Source organism: Trachypithecus francoisi, unplaced genomic scaffold (assembly GCF_009764315.1).
Source record: "Trachypithecus francoisi isolate TF-2019V2 unplaced genomic scaffold, Tfra_2.0 Lachesis_group20, whole genome shotgun sequence".
Taxonomy (NCBI): Eukaryota; Metazoa; Chordata; class Mammalia; order Primates; family Cercopithecidae; genus Trachypithecus; species Trachypithecus francoisi.
This window is the reverse complement of record NW_022681466.1, coordinates 63,450,847-63,469,518: the sequence shown is the minus strand read 5'-3', so window position 1 is coordinate 63,469,518 and position 18,672 is coordinate 63,450,847. Positions and strand designations below refer to the sequence as shown.

Sequence of the window (18,672 nt, the reverse complement as noted above, 5' to 3'; positions counted from 1 at the left end):
CAAGGAACCGAGGCTTGGAGACATTGTGAGGTGGCCAGGGTCACTCCAGGGGTGAGTGCTCCCGCTCCTCCCTGGCCTCCCTGTGATCCGAGGTTTAGCCTGAGAGAGTGCCGCATCCAGCAAAGGGAGTGGAGGAAATGTGAGGCCAGAGGGGTTCCACCAGGTGCAGGAAGGAATGATGGAACTGGAGGCCGAGAGAGCACTCCCTTCTATGGCCCCAAACCCTGAGACCTGCAGTGCACAGCTTGATTTTGGTCCCCTAACGGAGGCCTGCCCAGCCTTTTAGGAAGCAGGAAGTGGCAAAGGGAGACACCCATCTCCTTCCAAAGCTGGAGAAATATACCCATTCCAGGGAGGGCAAGACTAGGTCAACACCCCTATGGCAGGAGTAATTCCACTCTTGAGTAGTGGGACGTGAGAATCTTCAAGTTTATGGCCAGCTCCTGAGCTCACGGTGAGGTACCACGCGGAGGAGGGACCACCTTGAGGAGGAGGGTGGGGTGCTGAAAAGGACAGCCTCCTCCTTTCTCTTCATCTGCCAACAGCAGGACCCAGTAAGGGTTCTAGTTTCAGTCCCCTACCCTGGCCCCTTTCCTCAGTGTTCAATGACTTGGATTACAAAAGCTTATGAACTTGATGAGACATTCTGGCTCACAGCCCCTTCAGTCTGTAATCACTTGGCCCATGGATTCGCCTACAGATCATGGTGATTGTATCCAGGGTATGTGTCTGACCAATGGGGGATCCATTCTTAGGTTAGCCAGTGATTTTTCTGAAGTATGGTTTAAAGAATCTTCTATCTGGGTGCGGTGGCTCACGCCTGTAATCCCAGCACTTTGGGAGGCCGAGGTGGATGGATCACCTGAGGTCAGGAGTTTGAGACCAGCCTGGCCAACACGGTGAAACCCCGTTTCTACTAAAAAAAAAATTAAAAATGAGCCAGGTGTGGTGGCGGGCACCTGTAGTCCCAGCTACTTGGGAGGTTGAGGCAGGAGAATCGTTTGAACCCAGGAGGTGGAGGTTGCAGTGAGCCGAGATCGCGCCACAATGTTCTATCAATTTCAATAACATCAAATTTGCTAATTGTGTTGTCCAGATCTTGTATATCTCTATTAATTTTTTTTGTCTCTGTGTTCTATCAGCTATTGAGAGAGGTATGTTGACCACTGTGGTTATGGAGACTTCTAATTCTGTCAATTTTTGTTTTATATTTATATATAGTTTATATTTATATATAGTGACATATATTTGTATTTATATATAATTTTCAGTTGTTATTTGGTGTATATAGCTTTATAACTGTAATACTTTTTGTTGGACTCCTTAATCTTTATGAAATGTTCTTTATTTTTTGTAATGCTTCTGCTGTTAAATCTTTGGATATTAGTGTATTAACACCAGCTTTTTTGGTCTGGTTTTGCATGGTGTGATTCTTTCTGTCCTTTCGCTTTCAACCTTTCTGTGATGTTATCTTTAAACTGTGTCCCTTGTGAGCAGTTTATAAGGGTTTTTTTTGTTTTTTGGGTTTTTTTTGAGATGGAGTCTCGCTCTGTCACCCAGGCTGGAGTGCAGTGGTGCAATCTCGGCTCACTGCAAGCTCTGCCTCCCGGGTTCACGCCATTCTCCTGCCTCAGCCTCCCGAGTAGCTGGGACTACAGGTGCCCGCCACCTCGCCCGGCTAATTTTTTTGTATTTTTAGTAGAGACGGGGTTTCACCGTGTTAGCCAGGATGGTCTCGATCTCCTGACCATGTGATCCGCCCGCCTGGCCTCCCAAAGTGCTGGGATTACAAGTGTGAGCCACCACACCTGGCCACTGCAGTTTATAAGATTTTTTAAAAAAGTAATTATCAGACAATTCTGGGTGTGTGATTCCAGGTTAGTAGGTTTGTTTTTTCCCCTCATACTTTAAAGAGATCATTTCGTCATCTCTGGCTTCCATTTGTTTCTGTTGAAAGAGGGAGTTCTCAGTTTAATTGTTGCTACTTTGAAGATAAAGTGTATTATTTTCCTCTGTCTTTAATATTTTCTCATTACATTTCTTTCTTTTGAAGTTTGACAGTAAGGGGTGTGTGTGTGTGTGTGTGTGTGTGTGTGTGGCTTAAGAAAAAAAAAAACTAAACTCCAGATTGTATTGGGATTTTACCAGTTTTTAGATTAATGTTTCAAGATTCAAGCCAGTGTCCACTGCTTAGTTTTCAGGTTTACTCCTTCTCTTTTTGTCTGTTTCTCAGTCTTTCCTTATTTTTCGTGACACTAAGAGAGTACTGGTCAGGTTATCTGGTCCCATAGTCTGGGTTTATATGATGTTTTTTTCTCTTGATTAGACTGGAGTTCTGGAAAGAACATCAAAGGTAAAGTGCACTTCTCATGTGATTTTTTTTTTCTTGTGTGGAGATTCCTGTGTCAAATTTCCTGTGTAAAATTTGCTGGGTTTATTAAGTCTGCGGGTTGATGTGCTTCCTCAGTGTTAGCCAATTATTGGCAGAAGGAATATTGTTCCCGTTCCAGGCTCCATTCCTAGGAGGTATCGCGTGCCTCTGCTGGCCTCTCAGGCTGGTCCAACGTGTCTGAGAGGCCAGCTAAGCAGGTCTGCACCCATCCTGCAGCTTGGAGCCACACCACTCGGAGCCTAAGCCAAACCACCTGAACCACCTAGATCAGTGGGTCCCTAGATGACCTCTAGATGCATGAGCGAGAACAAATGATCCGAGACTTAGTCCCCTGAATTGAAGGCATGCTTCATTGTTTGCAATAGCCAGCTGATGCAGAGCTGAAACAGCTCACAGTTCTTTCTCTCTCCATCCTGAATAGTGTTCTGGGAACCCGGTACTTACCTCCCTCTCCCAAGCCACAGGTGTCCTCTACCATCCCTCCACTTCTTCTCTCCCGCCTTATCACCCAAGTCGAAAGGCAGTCCCAGATCCAGAGGGCCGTTATTGAGCTCTCTTCCCTCGCGCTCAGCTACATGGTAGGTCCGGGATCCACTGTGCCACCACCCACCAACAGCAACAGCCTCAGGCCCATCCCCTCCCTAGGGCTTGGGGTACAGAGAACAGATGGATATATGGGTGTATATTTCTCAAGTGAAGTGGTACAGGAAACCCCAAATGTTGAGTCCTTAGGTGTAGGATTTTTTGTTCTGTGGGTCGGTGAGTATGGTGAGGCTTAAGCAGAACAGTATTGGGGAAAATTTTCACCCAAATATATTTTCTATAGGGTGGAAAATTACAAAAGGAGAAATAAAACAATCCCCTATGAAGCTTCTTTCTGGTATAAATAAAATGATCTATATAAACTGTCCAACTAGCAGGTGTCATGCAGCAAAATAACTATTGGTCATTAAATATAAGACAAATCAAGTTTTATTTGACAAAAATATTAAATTCCACTCATTAATTCCTGGACATCTGTTGATCATGTAACAGGACAACCTGCCCATACAGCAAAAAAGTATTGAAGATACATGGCCCGCCACTCTTCTGGAGCTTAGAGCAAGAGCAGACATGAAGACAGGGAAGAGGCCGGGCGCGGTGGCTCACACCTGTAATCCCAGCACTTTGGGAGGCCGAGGCAGGCGGATCACGAGGTCAGGAGATCGAGACCATCCTGGCTAACATGGTGAAACCCCGTCTCTACCAAAATATAAAAAATTAGCCGGGCGTGGCGGCGTGCACCTGTAGTCCCAGCTACTCGAGAGGCTGAGGCAGGAGGATGGCGTGAACCCAGGAGGCGGAGCTTGCAGTGAGCCAAGATTGCACCACTGCACTCCAGCCTGGGCGACAGAGCGAGACTCTGTCAAAAAAAAAAAAAAAAAAAAAGATGGGAGAAACGGCCAGGCAAGGGAGAAGCTGGCTGTGTCCACATCTCTCAAGTCATGAGTACTCTGGGCTGGAATTTCATGTAAGACCTTTTGGGCATAATGAATTAGGAGGAGGAGAAGAGGGACTTTGTGCGGGATACAGTTCATGCTTCCGTGGCTGCTTTCTCCACGTCTATCAGTCCAAATCCTGGTCTTGACTTCTGCCCTCTCTAGTCCACGTTGGTTTCTAGCTTCTTAAACGACTTCAAGCTACTCTCTTTGAATCTTAGACTCTCATGTCCTATCCTAGGCTGACCAGGTCCCATGCACCAGTGCCATTTCCCCTGAGTTGGGCACTAAGCTCTGTGAGACCAGTCACTCCATCCTCTGTTCTGGGATCTTGCCCAGGTGCCGGAAGAGTGCCAGTGAACTTGCGGGCATGGAAGATTTTGCACACAAAGATTGAGATGGGAGTGGGAGGGCCAATGTGATACAGAAGGGGGTGAAGGGTGGGGCCCCTGAGCAGCCCACCCCTTACCCTGACGAAGGTCTCTGGAATGTCTGGAATGTCTCTTCCCCCTTCAGTCTGGGTTCTGCCCCAGCCATGAACTGGGAAGGAGTGAGGAGCATCCCAACGGAGGTGAGAGTATCCCAGTGGCTCCAAACAGGAGGAATTGGTGTTCAGAAAGCCAGGTGTTAAGCTTTACTGAGCACCTACTGGGAGCTCAGCACTGGGCTAGGTGCTTTGCAGACAATTTAACCTTTTAAGGATGTCTTAGTTCCACCCCAACTCTCCACTCCATTTTAGTGCTGAGGAAATGGAGGCTCAAAGGTAATTAACTTCCTCTGGTGATTTAGCTAGAACCAAGCTGCTACTGAATTTAAGCCTATACTGTCTTCCAAGAATCTCAGATCCAAAAAGGGGATCAAGACAGAATCTGTGCCGAGTTCTGACAGTAGACAGGTCTAGCATTAGTGCCGTTTTTCCAGAGAATCAGGAAACCTGAGAGAGATAAATTGTTGGGGTGTGTGTGTGTGTGTGTGTGTGTGTGTGTGTTTGGAGGGAGAGGTGGTCTTGAAGTAGAGAAATATTTCATCCATATTTCAGTCACCCGAGCCCCAGAGAGGAGGGGACTGAACTCCAGACATACAGGGTCCTCAAGTCTTTGACGAAGTAAGGGGTAGGCTCAGCCAAGGTTGAGAGAAAAGGCCCAAGCCATCCCCCTGAGCACCAGAGCCTCAGATCTTCCTTCTAGAAAGCATCCTAGACCATGCTAGTGGTCAGGCACTTCGGAGGTCAATTTATCCATCCTTCTCCTTCTACTGCGAGGAATCTGAGAGGCTATGGGGTCTGGCCCTTCTCTCCCTGATAGGTGTTCCTTTCCCAGAACCCTGAGGCCCCAGAAACCCTCTACTCCAGACCCTGCTCATTGCAGGACCCACAGTGGGACTCTGTCTCTGCACAGGACCACTCAGTTCTCCACAGAGAGGGACTGTCCCGGAGGGGTCACAGAGGAGGTTGCCCCAGGGCTTCTGTCCAGTCTGGCGCTGGGCCCACACTAGGGCAGAGCTCCACTGAAAGTCATGATGGGCAGGCAGAGAAGGGAGCAGAGGTCAGGCGCGGCCTGGGCCGGGAGGTCAGGAGGCCTCTGGGGTGGCGAGGAGAGGTCGCTCTTCTCTGGCTTGTAGCAGGGTGAAACCTCACATCTGTGGGGCAGGGCAGGGACCAGGGATCAGAGCAAGCCGCCATCCCTCCAGCTCCTTCCAGGCCTCTGGGTTGGTGGGAGCAGAAACTGCTCCCCTCCCTGGGATGCCCCTTTCCTACCTGACTACACTCTGCAGGATCTTCCCCTCATCCTGGTCCAGGCACACAGCAAATGGGCAGCTGTTGGAACCGATGATCTGCACCTTGTCCACTTTGATCTGCGATGTGCTAATCTGGAAGGAAGGCCCAGGTCAGCCCCGAATCCCTGGCCACGCAACACTGCCAGCCCCTGGCAGTTCTTTCTCTCAGAACTGCTCATCCGCTTCTGGGGGTGTGGGAGGGCAGGGGTTTGTCTGACTGCGCTCCAGGGTTAATGGCCAGGTCAGGGGATGGAGCCTGAGGCCTCCCTCAGCCCCTGCCTCCTCTCCAGCATCTGGAAGAAGCAAGTGCCCCCTGAGGAGACTCTGCCCTGCCTGCTGCCCTCACTAGGGCAGCCCCAGGTCCCCTGACGCAGAGCCTGCTTTCTTTGGTCTTAGAGTCTTAGGACTCTCCCGGCACCCACCCCATAACTTTTCCACATACACGCATCCTCTCACAGGGCACCCCTACCTCCCCAACACCCCACAACACCACACCCCTCAAACATCCCCAAATCACACCCCTCACCCTGCCTCTCCTCCCCCACCTCTCCTCTTTCTCTCTCACACACACACGCCTGTACACACATGGACGTACATGTGCACACATGCACACACATATATGTGCACGCACACGTACGCACGTACACACATACGCACATGCATGCTCCAGTAAGTCTCTTGAGGGTATGGCCGGAAGGAGAGGGAAGCCGGTAGTACCTGGTTAAAGCCCTTCTTGGATTTGGAGTTCTGCCTTTTCACCACTTCTGTCAGGTTTAGCGTCAGGGCCTCCATGCTGGAATCTGAAGGGCAAGGGCACTCAGGCCAGGCTCAGAGCACCTCCCTACGGCGACCCCACCCTGCCCACCCCACTCACCTAGCTCCTCCTGCTTCCGGCAGGCCTTGTTGAGGTTCACAGAGGTACAGACCTTCTCCAGGTTGCTCCAGCGACTTCGTCCACTGATGGCCCCCTGGAAATGCAGCATAGCCAGACCCTCTGAGTCCAGAGGCCCCCCACGCCTGCCACCTTCTCTTTGAAGGCCCATCAGTGACAGGGGGTTGCCTCTAGTCAGCATGTCCCCAGAAAGCTCTCTCTTATTCACCAGGGCCCCTGTGCCACCCTGGATAGACCTGGATGACTCCAGGGAGGAGCCCACATCACTGGTTTGGTCTAGCCTCTGTGACCACGTTGAAAGGTACAAGAGCTGAGAGCACCTGCAGGGGTGGTCCTGAGGTTCTCCTGCCGGCCAGAGTGAGGAAGGGATGGGCCCACAGACATGCTGTTTCTGGCAGAGCCAGACCCGAACCCCCTCTTCAAGTCTTTGTGTGAATGTCTGTGTCATCAGGGACTTCCCTGTTGTTAAACCCAAGAACACTTCTTGGTCCTCAGCTTACTTGACCTTATAGTTCACGGCTCTCCCCTCCTTGAAAACCTCTCCTGGGCTTTCGTGATGGAACCTTCTTGGTTTCCCTAGCGCCTCTCTGGCTGGTGCCTCTCTGCTTTGCTGGATGGCCACCCTCTGCCCACCATTCATCATGAAGGGCTCAAGCCTCTCCCCTTGGTCCTCTGCTCTTTGTATTCCCTGCTTCCCCACTTCAGGAGTCTCCTCCGTAACCTTTTTCCACTAGCAGCTGTCCACCCATCTTCGTATTCATAACAAAGTCAGGCCCGTTCAGCTAGCTGCCTATTCTCACTGTCTCCTTATACCTCTTAAGGCCTCTCCACCTCAATAATATGTCCTAACCCAAAATCAGGATCTTCCCCAACTGGACCCGGGTCTCTTCCCGTGGTCCTCACCTGAGAAGATGGTGCTGCCAGTCACAGAGGAGCGACTCCAGGAGTCTGGCCTCTCCTTTCCTAACCCATCCATGAGCCCTGCTGATTACATCACTCCCATCTGTCGCCTATTCCTTTCCAGCTCTGCCACCACTACCCTAGTGCAGGCTGCTGCCCTCATTTCTCTTCTGGACCATGGCAACAGCCTCCTAACTGGCCTTCCCGCATCACCTGCGGACCGTCCCAATCTCTCCTCCACAGAGCTGCCAGAGGGAGCTTCCAAGCCTCAGATCTGATCATGTCACAAGCATTCCCAGCCCCACCACAAACGTAAGCCTCCTTAATGGATATCCACTGCTCTTAGGACCAAAATAAAATTCCTTTCATTGGGTCAGGCGTGGTGGAGCATGCCTGTAATCCCAACACTTTGGGAGGCCAAGGCAGGTAGATCACGAGGTCAGGAGTTCGAGACCAGCCTGGCCAACATGGTGAAACTCCGTCTCTACTAAAGATACAAAAAATTAGCTGGGTGTGGTGGCGGGCAACTGTAATCCCAGCTACTCGGCAGGCTGAGGCAGGAGAATTGCTTGAACCAGGGAGGTGAAGGTTGCAGTGAGCCGAGATTGCGCCACTGCACTCCAGCCTGAGAAACAGGGCGAGACTGTGTCCAAAAAAAAAAAAACAAAAAACAAAAAAAAAGGAAAGAAAGAAAAAAGAAAGAAAAAAAAAAAAACTCCTTTCATTGCAATCAAGGCTTTTGGTATGCTGGTCCCCCCATTTCTTTAGCCTCACCTTGGCATCATGTTCCCACCGGCTGTCTCTGCTCTGCCCCAGCGTCTTCTTTCAGAGTGCCTCGAGGTGTTCACATTGCCTCCCACCACAGGGCCTTTGCACATGCAGTTCCTGTTGCCTCGAGAGCACTCACCTCTCTTCTCAGCCTAATTAACTCCTGGTTTTCCCTCCAATATTAACTCAGGTCCCTTCTCAAGGAAGCCTTCACTACTAACTCTCCTGACTGGGTTCAGTTCACCACTTAGGAACATCCCGTGTCCCTCTCCTTCATCTGTGTGTCACAGTTGTAATTTTACATCGTGTGCATCATCTAACCAATGCCTACCGCCCACTCCAGGGGGTCAGCATGTCTCCTGGGACCACGTCTGTCCTTTGTTCACTCTTAGGAAGGCTCCAGGGCCTAGAACAGTGCCTGGGCCGTGGAAGATGTCTAGCAAGCACCTGGTATGTGGCTGCATTGAGTGTTGGTGCCTCCTATCCACCTTCTTCACTGCCAAATGCACCGCAGCCCCAACGCCACCATCCATCTGCTGTTTTATTGCCTTGTCATCACTTGCCACTGTCTGGAATTATCTTGGCTATTTCTTTGTTTCCTCATTTCTTGTCTGTCTCCCTCCGCTAGACAAGCTAAAGTGAAGCCTAGGCTTCCCTGCTCAACCCCTCTTTTCCTCTGCCCAGCACAGAGGTGGCATGGGCAGGTGCTAAGAGGATATCTTTGGAATGGCTAAAGGAATTTGGGAAGGAGGTGGGAAAGAAGGAAGGAGCCCACCTGTGAGGCCAAGCTTCCCTCAGCCTAGAACTTGGGATGTGATCTGCTCAGAGAACTCATGTCTTCTGGCATGTCATGGACAGCCTTCCACCTCCCTACAACTCTCCTCACTCCTTTCTCATGCCAATCGCACCTTGCATGCAGCCTGCCAGGCACATTGGTGCCCCCGAGACCCTGGCTTCTCCCTCAAGTGCCTCTGGAAGCCTTCCCTTGCCCCCTCTCAGCCCCGGCCCTGTAGCCAGGCCCATCAGACCCCTACCCCTGGGCGGCTGCTGAGCACATTCAGGTGAGGGCAGAGAACATGGTGGGAGAGAGGCTTTGGAGGCCAAGAAGCACAGAGATACCCACTCCCTCCCCTCTCTGCTTCTCTGAGCATCCAGGGGAGCCTGCTGTGGCCTTCCAGCATAAAGACTGGGGCCCAGGAACACACGAGTCCAGCTCTGGGCCCAAGCTCTGGCGGAGGAAGGATCAGTAGCAGATCCTGGAGGGGAAGGAGCCCCAGCGTGGGTCTTACCTTGCTGTAAATAATCTGTAGTGTTAGAGGAACAGCTTCCCGGTCGTCATCGATGCCCAGCCGCTTGCTGCCAGGACCTGTGCCACACACAGACAGACCCTTCACTCCCTCTGGCTTCCCAGGCTCCTCACGAACGCAGTGGCCTTGCCTCCCTGGGACTTACCTCCCCATCCCCTACCACATTGACCGTGACTCCCTAGGGATCTGTCTCATCAAGGCCCTGCATCTCTCTCTGGCTCCACCTTCTGGGCGCCTCCACCTCCTCAGTGACCCCATCACTCCAGGGCCTCATCTTCGCTGTGATCACACCTTCCCAGGGTCCCGCCTCCCCAGGGCCCCACCTCCTGGGTAACCCTGCCTCCCCAGGGCCCTGCCTCCCGGTAACCCTGCCTCCCCAGGGTCCTGACTCCCAGGCAACCCCGCCTCCCCATGGCCTCACCTCCTGGGTAATCCAGCACCCTCAGGGCCCCACTTCCTGGGTAACCCCGCCCTGCCATGGCCCCACCTCCTGGGTAACCCCGCCTCCCCATGGCCTCGCCTCCTGGGTAACCCCGCCCCTCCATGGCCCTGCCTCCCACTAACCCTGCCTCCCCAGGGACCCACCTACCGGGCAACCCCGCCTCCCCGTGGCCCCGCCTCCTAGGTAACCCCACCCTCCCATGGCCCCACTTCCTGTGCAAACCCGCCTTCCCATGGCCCCGCCTCCCAGGTAACCCCACCTCCCCAGAGCTCCGCATTTCGTGTCCCAGGCCCCGCCTCCCCGCCTGTCTCTGCTCAGCCAGCACCCACCTGAAGCCTTGATGGCACGTGTGGCAGCGGAGTGACCCAGCTCCAAGGAGTGGATGAAGATCTCTGTCGTCTTCTCCCCAGTGATGAAGGTCAGCTGGAGAGTGCAGGAGCATGTACATCAGTGTGAACCCCCTGGAGGGGCCCATTCGGCTCCTCCAGCATAGACCTGGCTGTCCCAAGGCAGGGGTGGGGACTTGCAGGCCCGGCAGGTGGGGAAGAGGCGGTGCAGGTCAGGGAGGCCTTACCTCCGTCTGATAGACTTGCAGCAGCACCGGTCTGGCGGCAAAGCGGCAGTAGTAGAGTAGCATGTCGGCCAGGATGGGCAGCTGGGTGGGGGAGCCCTCCAGGGCCTGGGCTTCAGCCTTCAGGGACTGCTGTGGCCAGAGGGAAGGGGCAGCCAATCCAGATGGGTGGATGGATAGATGGCAAGAAGGAGCAAGAATTAGGGAGGAAGACAGAAGAGAGACATAGAGGCAGCCAGCCAGGGGGAGCTGGTGAGGTGGAAGCAGGAAGCAGGGGAGGGCCGGTGCCCAGCCTCCATGCCCCTCACCTGACCCACCGGCCTCCGGGGAGGCTTCTGGCTTAGCCAGACAAGGGCGGGAGTTGAGGAAGTGGGCTGAAATCTGAGGTCCCCTGGACCCTTCTGAGGCCCCTCCTCCATCACTGCAGTGACCTCAGCTCTTGCCCTCAGTGTCCTGAGTTCAGGCTCGGTCCTGCTTCTCACCCACACTCCCTGATCTTTTCCAAGAGGGCCCAGGTCCTCCATGAGGGCCTCAAGCTGGATTCCCTAAATCCAGGGCCTTGTGAGGCTGGGTGACTGCAGCCAGTGGGCCCTGTTCCACAACCCCAGGGGTCACTTACCTGGCACAGAACTTCAGGGGGCAGGTGCATGAGGCCTAGCACATTGCGCTCATACCAGGGGTCCAGCATGCCGAGGTAGTGGGAGATGTCATTGGTGCTCTCCTCCCATGGGGTGGTGCCCAGCTCCTAGCGCGAGGGACAGGAGTCATTCCCAGCTCCCCAGGAGGCCTGCCCATCCTAGCTCCAGGGCCTTGCATGGCACCTGCAGCCCCAAGCTGAGTTTCTCCCTGCCCTTGGGGAAGTATGTCAACTTTCAGTCTTTGTCATATGGCAAAATGTCACGTCCAAGTGCAGGGAGTAAGGGCCAGGCAGGGGCAGGTGCACTGTCAACACAGGGGACTGCTTTCCACGACTTCCAATCGGCTTCCTTCAGGTAGCCAGAACTGTACATTACCATCCCACTGGCCCAGTCTGGGGACGTACTCCAGGGCTGGCGTGCCTAGGGGAGTCTGTCGGAGGTGAGGGCGTCTGGCTCCGAGGGGGTGGACAGGCACCAGGGCTGGTCCCGTGACTTCGCTTCACAGGCACATAGAAGAACTGAAGTTTGAAGAACCGTGTCAGGAGTGGGCGATTGTTCTCCAGCCGCCTGGCAAGAAGAAGATAGTGAGAAGGGGGTCGGGCATGGTGGCTCACACCTGTAATCCCAGCACTTTGGGAGGCCAAGGTGGGTGGATCACCTGAGGCCAGGAGTTCAAGACCAGCCTGGCCAACATGGGGAAACCCCATCTCTACTAAGAAAAAAAAAAAAAAATTAGTCAGGTGTGGTGGCGTGCACCTGTAATCCCAGCTTCTTGGGAGGCTGAGGCACGAGAATCGCTTGAACTGGAGAGCCAGAGGTTACAGTGAGCCGAGATCATGCCACTGCACTCCAGCCCGAGCAACAGAGCAAGACTCTGTCTCAAAATAATAGTAATCATAATAATAAATAAATAAATAAATAAAGGAACTTTTGGTTCCTCTGGGGCCTAAGCCTCAGGCCCCAGATTCCACCAGCACAACAATGCTGTTACCCAGGGCAGAGCGATGCCTCCCCGTTACGGCTCTTACCGAAGGTTGCTATATGCCCGAGCCACCTTCCCTGAAATCCGATCGGAGCCAAAGACCACAACACGTAGCGTGGAGGCCTTGGGATCCTCATCTCCACTCAGGAAGGGGCGGCGGCGCTGGTGACGTGAAGCAGGGGCTAGAAGCCAGCTGGGCAGCTGGGTACTGAGTTTGGGCTGGGGCAGGGAGCGGGAGCGCTGGGCCCGGGAAGGGGGAGATACTGGTTCGTCCAGGGGGCTGCAGAGGCTCCCTGCCCGCCGCAGGGGCAGGGCCGTGTCCGAGTTGCCCTCCAGGCTCCGAGAGTCCCTCCGCAGTACCAGCTGGCTGGTGCTCTTGAAGAGTTTATAGATCCTGATGAATTTCTGCCCAGGCCTGCGGTGGCCCCGGCGTTCCTGGCTGCCGTGCCTCCTGGGCCACTCGGAGGAGCTCTCCTCGCTGTCCTCCACGTAGCCGCTGTCCATGCCATCCGAGAGGCCTGAGACAAAGGAAGTCAGCAGATGGCGCGAGAGGGCTGGCCCTGAGGCCTGGGAGGATGCAAGGGACAGGGTGGAGTCGTGGGACGCCAAAGAGCTGGTGGACAGCAGGGAGTCTCTCTCAGCACAATGCCGGTCAGTTTCCAAGTCCTCCTCCTCCTCCTCCTCCTCCTCTTCATCATCTGCCAGGATCCCTGGCTGGAGCAGCTCCTGTTCCTTGAGCAGGATTTCCTGCAGGATGTCTGCAGGGAAGCAAGGCCAGCATTGTCTGGGTGTCTGGGCCCCCAAATCCTCTTCCATATTCCCTTTGGAGGGGAGACAGCAGAAGGACTCAGGGCCAGCCCAAGACTCCTAGCACTGGCCCCTGCTCTGCTTAGAGCCTGCTCAGGTGGGAGCGCTTTGGGGACGGGGTAGGAGCTGCACAGACCCAGGACCGAAAGACAGCTCAGGCAGTGTGGGGCATGGGTGTCACCAGGGCCCCGGCTCCTCACCAAAGCTGTCCTGGTTCCAGCTGTAGGTGTAACACCGGGCGACAGGGATGGGGATGGTATGGAGCTTTCCTGGTTTTGCAGTGTCTGTAAGAACAGGGAGGATAGGAGAAGAGGGCTGGGAAGAGGCCTTGGAGATTGGCCAGTCCAGTCCCCTTGCCTTGGAGAAGAGACTAGAGATGGGACAGGATCGGCACAAGGACGCATAGCTGGATAGGCTGAGGCTGAGTTAGAGCCAGGGTGCAGGCTCCCAGCCAGAGGACCCTTCTTTCAAGGCATGCCCTTTATGAGCTGTGAGAACGTGGCCAAGCCACAACCTCTGAGCCTCATTTTACAATGTGCCCATGGGAGAATAATAGTACTAGTCAGAAGGTTTTTATGAGGAATATTGTAACAGGGAATGCGAATGGCTCCTCAAAATCTGTGCTCCCTTCTATGGTAATAGAGTTGTAGAGAGGATGTTTCCCAGGATCCTTTGGGGCAAGATGTGGCCACGTGACCAAGGCGTACTCAAAGGAACATGTGCGGAAGTGATGTGCCCAGCTTCTGCATCACCTTCAACAGAAAAGCCCAGGCTTTGCCCTCATAAGCACTCTCTTTTCCTCTTCCTACAAGCTGCCATCATGATGGCACCCCCACCCTGCCCCATAGATAGGAATGACAGACACCCCAGGGGATGGCGGAGCAGTGAGATACTGAAAAAGCTGAGTCCCTGAGTGACTGTATGGAGCAGAGCCACCAGGCCCACCTGGACCGTGCACCTTGGGACCTAGAATAGGCCATGGGGAATGTGAGAGAACCTCATTCTCCCAAGAGCCTCACCTAACACCCCAGGGAAGCCGGCTTTTTCTCCCACCGCCTGCAGCTTGGTCCTGAGCCACTGCCGGGCCTCTGCAGCATCTCCGATGCCAGACGCCAGCTCCTGCGCCTCTGCGGTCTCCGTGAAGATGTCCTCAAGCTCTGCCAGGGTCTTGGCCTGAAACCCCAGGAGGAGATGGGCATTGCTCCTGGACCGTGAGCTAGCTGTCCACCTGTTCTAGTTCCTAGCTTCTTACTGAGGGAGGCAGTGATCTGTCCCCTCCCAGCCTCATCACCCATCTCCTACCCACAGCTGGCCAGGCAGCCAGGCCTCTCCCTGCCCTTCCATTCTCAGGAAATGGTCAGGAGAGAAAGGACCCGAGCCACGGGGCAGTGCAGTCAGGAAGGACTTCGGCGCTCCTCACTGTACCCCAGAGAGGGGAAGAAGCTGTGTGTGGTGACACAGCCAACCTGTGGCAGAGCCAGGCCTAGAGGCCAGGTCTTCAGCCCAAAGCTCATTCTCGTTCTTATGGCACATGCCATCTTCTGAGGCACCCGTTATCAGCACCCGACCCCACTGCCCAGGCTGCCACCCAACTGGTCAGGATCCAGTGCACCAGAAATCCCCTCTACGAGGCCAGCCCTCCAGCCACCACCCTGCCATGTCACCTGGGGTGCCGGAGACTAGTGTACCCTGGAGACCGTGGCTGAGATGAAGCAGGGAGAGGGCGCTCCCTCTTCGGAGAGGTACTCCACCAGAGCCCCAGGCCCCAGGTACATACCTGCAGCCTGCAGTGCAGTCCCGGGACGTCACAGTGGGCCCCAAAGGTGGCCTGGAAGGCATGCAGGAGCAGGGTGGTGTAGGCACTGTGGGGCGAGTGTCCGGGGGTGCTCAGCTTATTGGCTACAGCGAGGAACTCGGCCTGCACTTCTACTGGGTTCAGCAACAGCACGGTGCTGGGGACACAGGGGACTGGCTATGGCACCTGGGGGTGGGCAGCATGCCACGGCACAGCCACCCACCTCATGCCTGCTGGTGCTCAGCTCCACTGAGGCCAGGGCCTCCTCAAGCCCAGGCAGAGCTTGAGGAGGTGACCACAGGAGGCCAGGACAGAAGCAGCAGCTCCAGGATCCAGGTTCCCCAGGGAAAGCGTGGGGTTCACTGCAGAGCATTTTTCAGCTGTTGTTTTCAAAGATCTTTTCAAAACTGAACTTAATTCTTTAAAACTAAATTTACTTAATTTTTATAAAAACATTTTTTTCCTATGAGACAGCTGAGTGGATGCAAGATTACTCAAATGAGGATCATATTCTTGGCAAGGTGACTTGAAGCCAAGTGACCAGTTTTCGGGGGGAGCCGGGCAGCAACGGGGTGCTGTGTAGTGTGGTCTGGGGCGAGAGGGGCATGAAATTCCTCGTGGCGTGGGGCCAAGTCAGAGTGCATCTTCTTCCTGCGCTCGTGAGGGACACCTTTACTAATTGGCCCAAAGTCGTGATACAGGCTTTCATGGGCTGGGAGGGGAGTGTGTGCCTGGCCACTGCTACCTCCCTTCCCGATGGACACCCAGATTCCCTCTTGGTGCCAGTGTTTACATTTCTTTATTGTGGAAACTTTCAAACATACCCCAAATTAAAAGAATCATGGGCTCTGAGGCACTGATCACTTTGTTTATAGTTAACAACGCATGGCTGTTCTCACTTCCTCCATGCCAACCCCTACATCACCGCATGACCTCGAAGTAAACGCGGGCCATCGCGGCTTTGTATCCATAAATGCTTTAGTATGAGCTGCATGTGATGGCTCTTGCTCTGTCAGTTCCACACTCTGCATTTAAACCCAGTGCAGAGGAGCACCATGCAGGAAGCATTCCCTCCAGGCTCTGGGGACATCGGTGCCCGGGGACAGGGCAGAGACAGGACTAGTCTCTGTCAAAGTCCCCATCATTTGGGAAGAAACCAACTTTGATTTCTCTATCTGCAAGAAAAAGGAGGTGGGCTTGCATAAGCAGCCCCTTATAACCTTATAGCAAGCCCAGCCGAGCCCCTGCCCTCACCAGCTCGCATAATTTCTCTGCCGAATAATTGATCATCATTCTCAATTTATAGATAATGAAAGTGAGACCATCTCCCAACTGTCAGCTCTTTCTACAAATCTCTCGGTGCCTCACTTCCCTTATGTGAAACTCGCTTTCTCACAGGGTTAACGTGAGGATTAAATGAGTCAGCACACGTAACTGCACTTAGAAGGGTGCCTGGAGGTCGAGAAAGGGTCTAAAAGGCGTTGATGACTCTTCATCAGTCCACCTGCTCCAGCTCCCCCAGAGGCATCTTATTTACTTACTAAACTACAACATGTTAGCATTCTCTCCCTCTCTCTCGACATCTATCATTTTGTTAGTGCTTGTTTTTACCTAGAGGGAAATCAAGGAGTGTTGCTCAGGGGAGTGAGTGGGAAGTGAACCCCTGGGGCTGGGAATGGGGAGGGCCGGGGGCCTATAATTTCTGAGCTGGTGAAGGCTGGGGTCCCTGGGCTCCCAACATGTCAAGGCAAGGCAGCACCCAACTCTTCGAGGCCTGCAGAGGGTCCTCTGAATGGGCACCCCCTCTCTAGTGCTTTTCAAACTGCAGGTGAGGACCCAGGGGTGGGTAATGAAGTCATCTGGGGAAGCTGAATTTATTTCTTAAATGAAATAGAATAGAATAGAGCTCATCCTACGTAGCAGGGATACATTTCGTTTCAGCTGTGTATGTGTGTGTGTGTGTACCAGGATGTTGTATAAAATGGATTTTTATTATAGGTCCTGGTCAAAAAAGTTTGGAAACACTGTTTTAGTAACAGGCAGAAAGAGACTGTGGAAATACCATGGGCTTCTGAATAAGCCTGAGAGTTAAATTGTGGCTCAGACTCTTGCTTGTTGTGTGACCTTGGGGAAGTTGCTTGGCCTCTCTGACCTCCAGTTCCTCATCTGAAAAGAATGGATAAAGTGGGGGAACTGTGTGCCTAACACCTGGCACAATTGATGCAGCCCTCTTGAAGAATCTGGTGAAAGACCCTCAGCCTAGAAAAACAAACCTGGACACAAAATATCGCCAGCAGTGCCAGGAGTTCCCAGTTCCCTGGAAGCCTGTTTGTTGTTGGCTGGGGTGGATGGCGGGGGGGGCGGGGTACTGGATGTTTGAGTCGGGGAGGAGGGTGAAGGTGGAACAGTGCAGGGGTCCCAAACTCCCTCCCCCCACCCCCGTTTCTCCGTTCCCCAAGAGCACTCACACGGTGGAGCTGCGGTGACTCCTGATAGGCAGGCCCTGCTCAGCCCTCACCAGCCTCTGGTAGGAGATCCCTGTGGGCCAACAAGGAAAGATTTCATGGGCTGGTCAGTTCCTTCAGCATTGTCCTTGTGCCTCGTGGCAAGCCAAGCACCAGACAATCAGGCTGGAAGTTCCCGGATGGAGCTCAGGAGAACCTGGAGAGGAGCTGTTCAGTGGCTCCTCCAGCGTGCCTAGCAGTTTGCTTCTATGCATCCTTTTTTTACACATCACGAGTCATGTCCCCACCTTCGCCTCCAACACCAAAACTCGGTCCTGGGCCTCACTGTCCTCTGGATTCCCGTGGCCTTTCTGACTGCCCTCCCTTCCCAAGAGCCTGCCACTCCCCTCATGGCTCAGGACCCGGCCCCAGGCTTGGAGGCAGCCTAGCTAAAGAGAAAGGGATCCAGGGTGAGAGCCCGGGTCAGAAGCCTGAGTTCTATTCCAGCTCTTCTGTGTGACCTTGGCCAGGTCACTTAATCCCTGAGCCTCAGTTTCTCCTGGGAAGAGGCAGATTAGATCAGTGGCCTCTGAGGCCTTTAACAGTCTGCGATTCCCAGGCCCCATCACAGCTTGACCAACTTAAAGTTTCTCTCTTCAGAGACAGGGAGGGAGAGCATCGCAGGAAGCAGAACCTGGGCCCAGGAGGCTGCCGTGTCTCGTGCCGCCGGGCTACTCCTGGGTCCCTGCCGCCGTCCCCTCTCCCGGTCCTGGGTGCCTTCCCGCTATGCCAGGCACCTGTCAGCCCATCCACTTTGCCTCAGCTCCAGCCAGGCAGCGGGTTTCGAGTTTCCACACCTGCGCCTCCCCATCTCTGCCTGGAGTCCCGAGTCCTCTCAAAGGATTGCGGTCTGGCCTGGCCTCCTCTCTGCTCTGAGGCAGCTGCATCCCAGGATCTGCTCCCAGCCCACATTCCCTTTCTCCCCGGCCCTTCCCCCTCTCTGTCTCCTCTGACTTCCAAATGCTGAGAAGAAACACACCAAAGGTTTTCCTTTTGTTTCTGCAACTTGACTCCGTTCTGCACAGTAGTTGCTTTACAGTGTGCGTTCAGTTCTGTTTCCACTGCGAAGAGGAGGTGAAACAGGAAGCACAAGTTCACTCCCTCACAGAGCAGGGGCTGGGGACCCAGCGGGGCGGGCCGCCTTCTTGTCATAGCTTGGAAATAGGCCCGGGGTAGTCCCCATCCAGAGCAGGGCCACCCTGAACTGGGACTGAGCTGGGAACCTGCAGGATGTCCCCTCAGAAGTGCAAGCCTGGACCGGGGGGTTAAAGACAGCTATAAATAGAAAGACTGTGAAAGGCAGAAAATTATCATATAATGCTCTTCTAACTTGGGACCTAATTGCTTTGATTTTGGGCCTTTTGTGTGATGTTTACTTTATGTAATCATCACATATTTAGAAGTTAACATTTGGTCCGTT

At 53.9% G+C, this 18,672-nt stretch overlaps 1 protein-coding gene across 5 annotated transcripts in view; it reads right to left on the bottom strand.

Annotated features, from left to right (window-relative positions):
- Positions 1–3,734: 3,734 nt before the first annotated feature.
- The window catches only part of PIK3R5 (phosphoinositide-3-kinase regulatory subunit 5), an 88,383-nt gene continuing 73,445 nt past the window's right edge, over positions 3,735–18,672 (bottom strand). For 2 of the 5 annotated variants that reach the window (XM_033184574.1, XM_033184575.1), the window contains exons 6-19: positions 17,217–17,286; positions 14,731–14,905; positions 13,973–14,126; positions 13,154–13,237; positions 12,193–12,967; positions 11,569–11,731; positions 11,146–11,271; positions 10,530–10,658; positions 10,285–10,378; positions 9,496–9,572; positions 6,521–6,614; positions 6,364–6,446; positions 5,627–5,739; positions 3,736–5,508 (exon numbers count right to left, since the gene is read on the bottom strand). In XM_033184574.1, coding sequence (XP_033040465.1) covers positions 5,361–5,508; positions 5,627–5,739; positions 6,364–6,446; positions 6,521–6,614; positions 9,496–9,572; positions 10,285–10,378; positions 10,530–10,658; positions 11,146–11,271; positions 11,569–11,731; positions 12,193–12,967; positions 13,154–13,237; positions 13,973–14,126; positions 14,731–14,905; positions 17,217–17,286 — 2,285 coding nt within the window. In that variant the 3' untranslated portion in view covers positions 3,736–5,360. Of the gene's footprint in view, positions 5,509–5,626; positions 5,740–6,363; positions 6,447–6,520; positions 6,615–9,495; positions 9,573–10,284; positions 10,379–10,529; positions 10,659–11,145; positions 11,272–11,568; positions 11,732–12,192; positions 12,968–13,153; positions 13,238–13,972; positions 14,127–14,730; positions 14,906–17,216; positions 17,287–18,672 lie in introns of all 5 variants that reach the window. The other 3 variants (XM_033184576.1, XM_033184578.1, XM_033184577.1) reach the window with 3 other exon arrangements.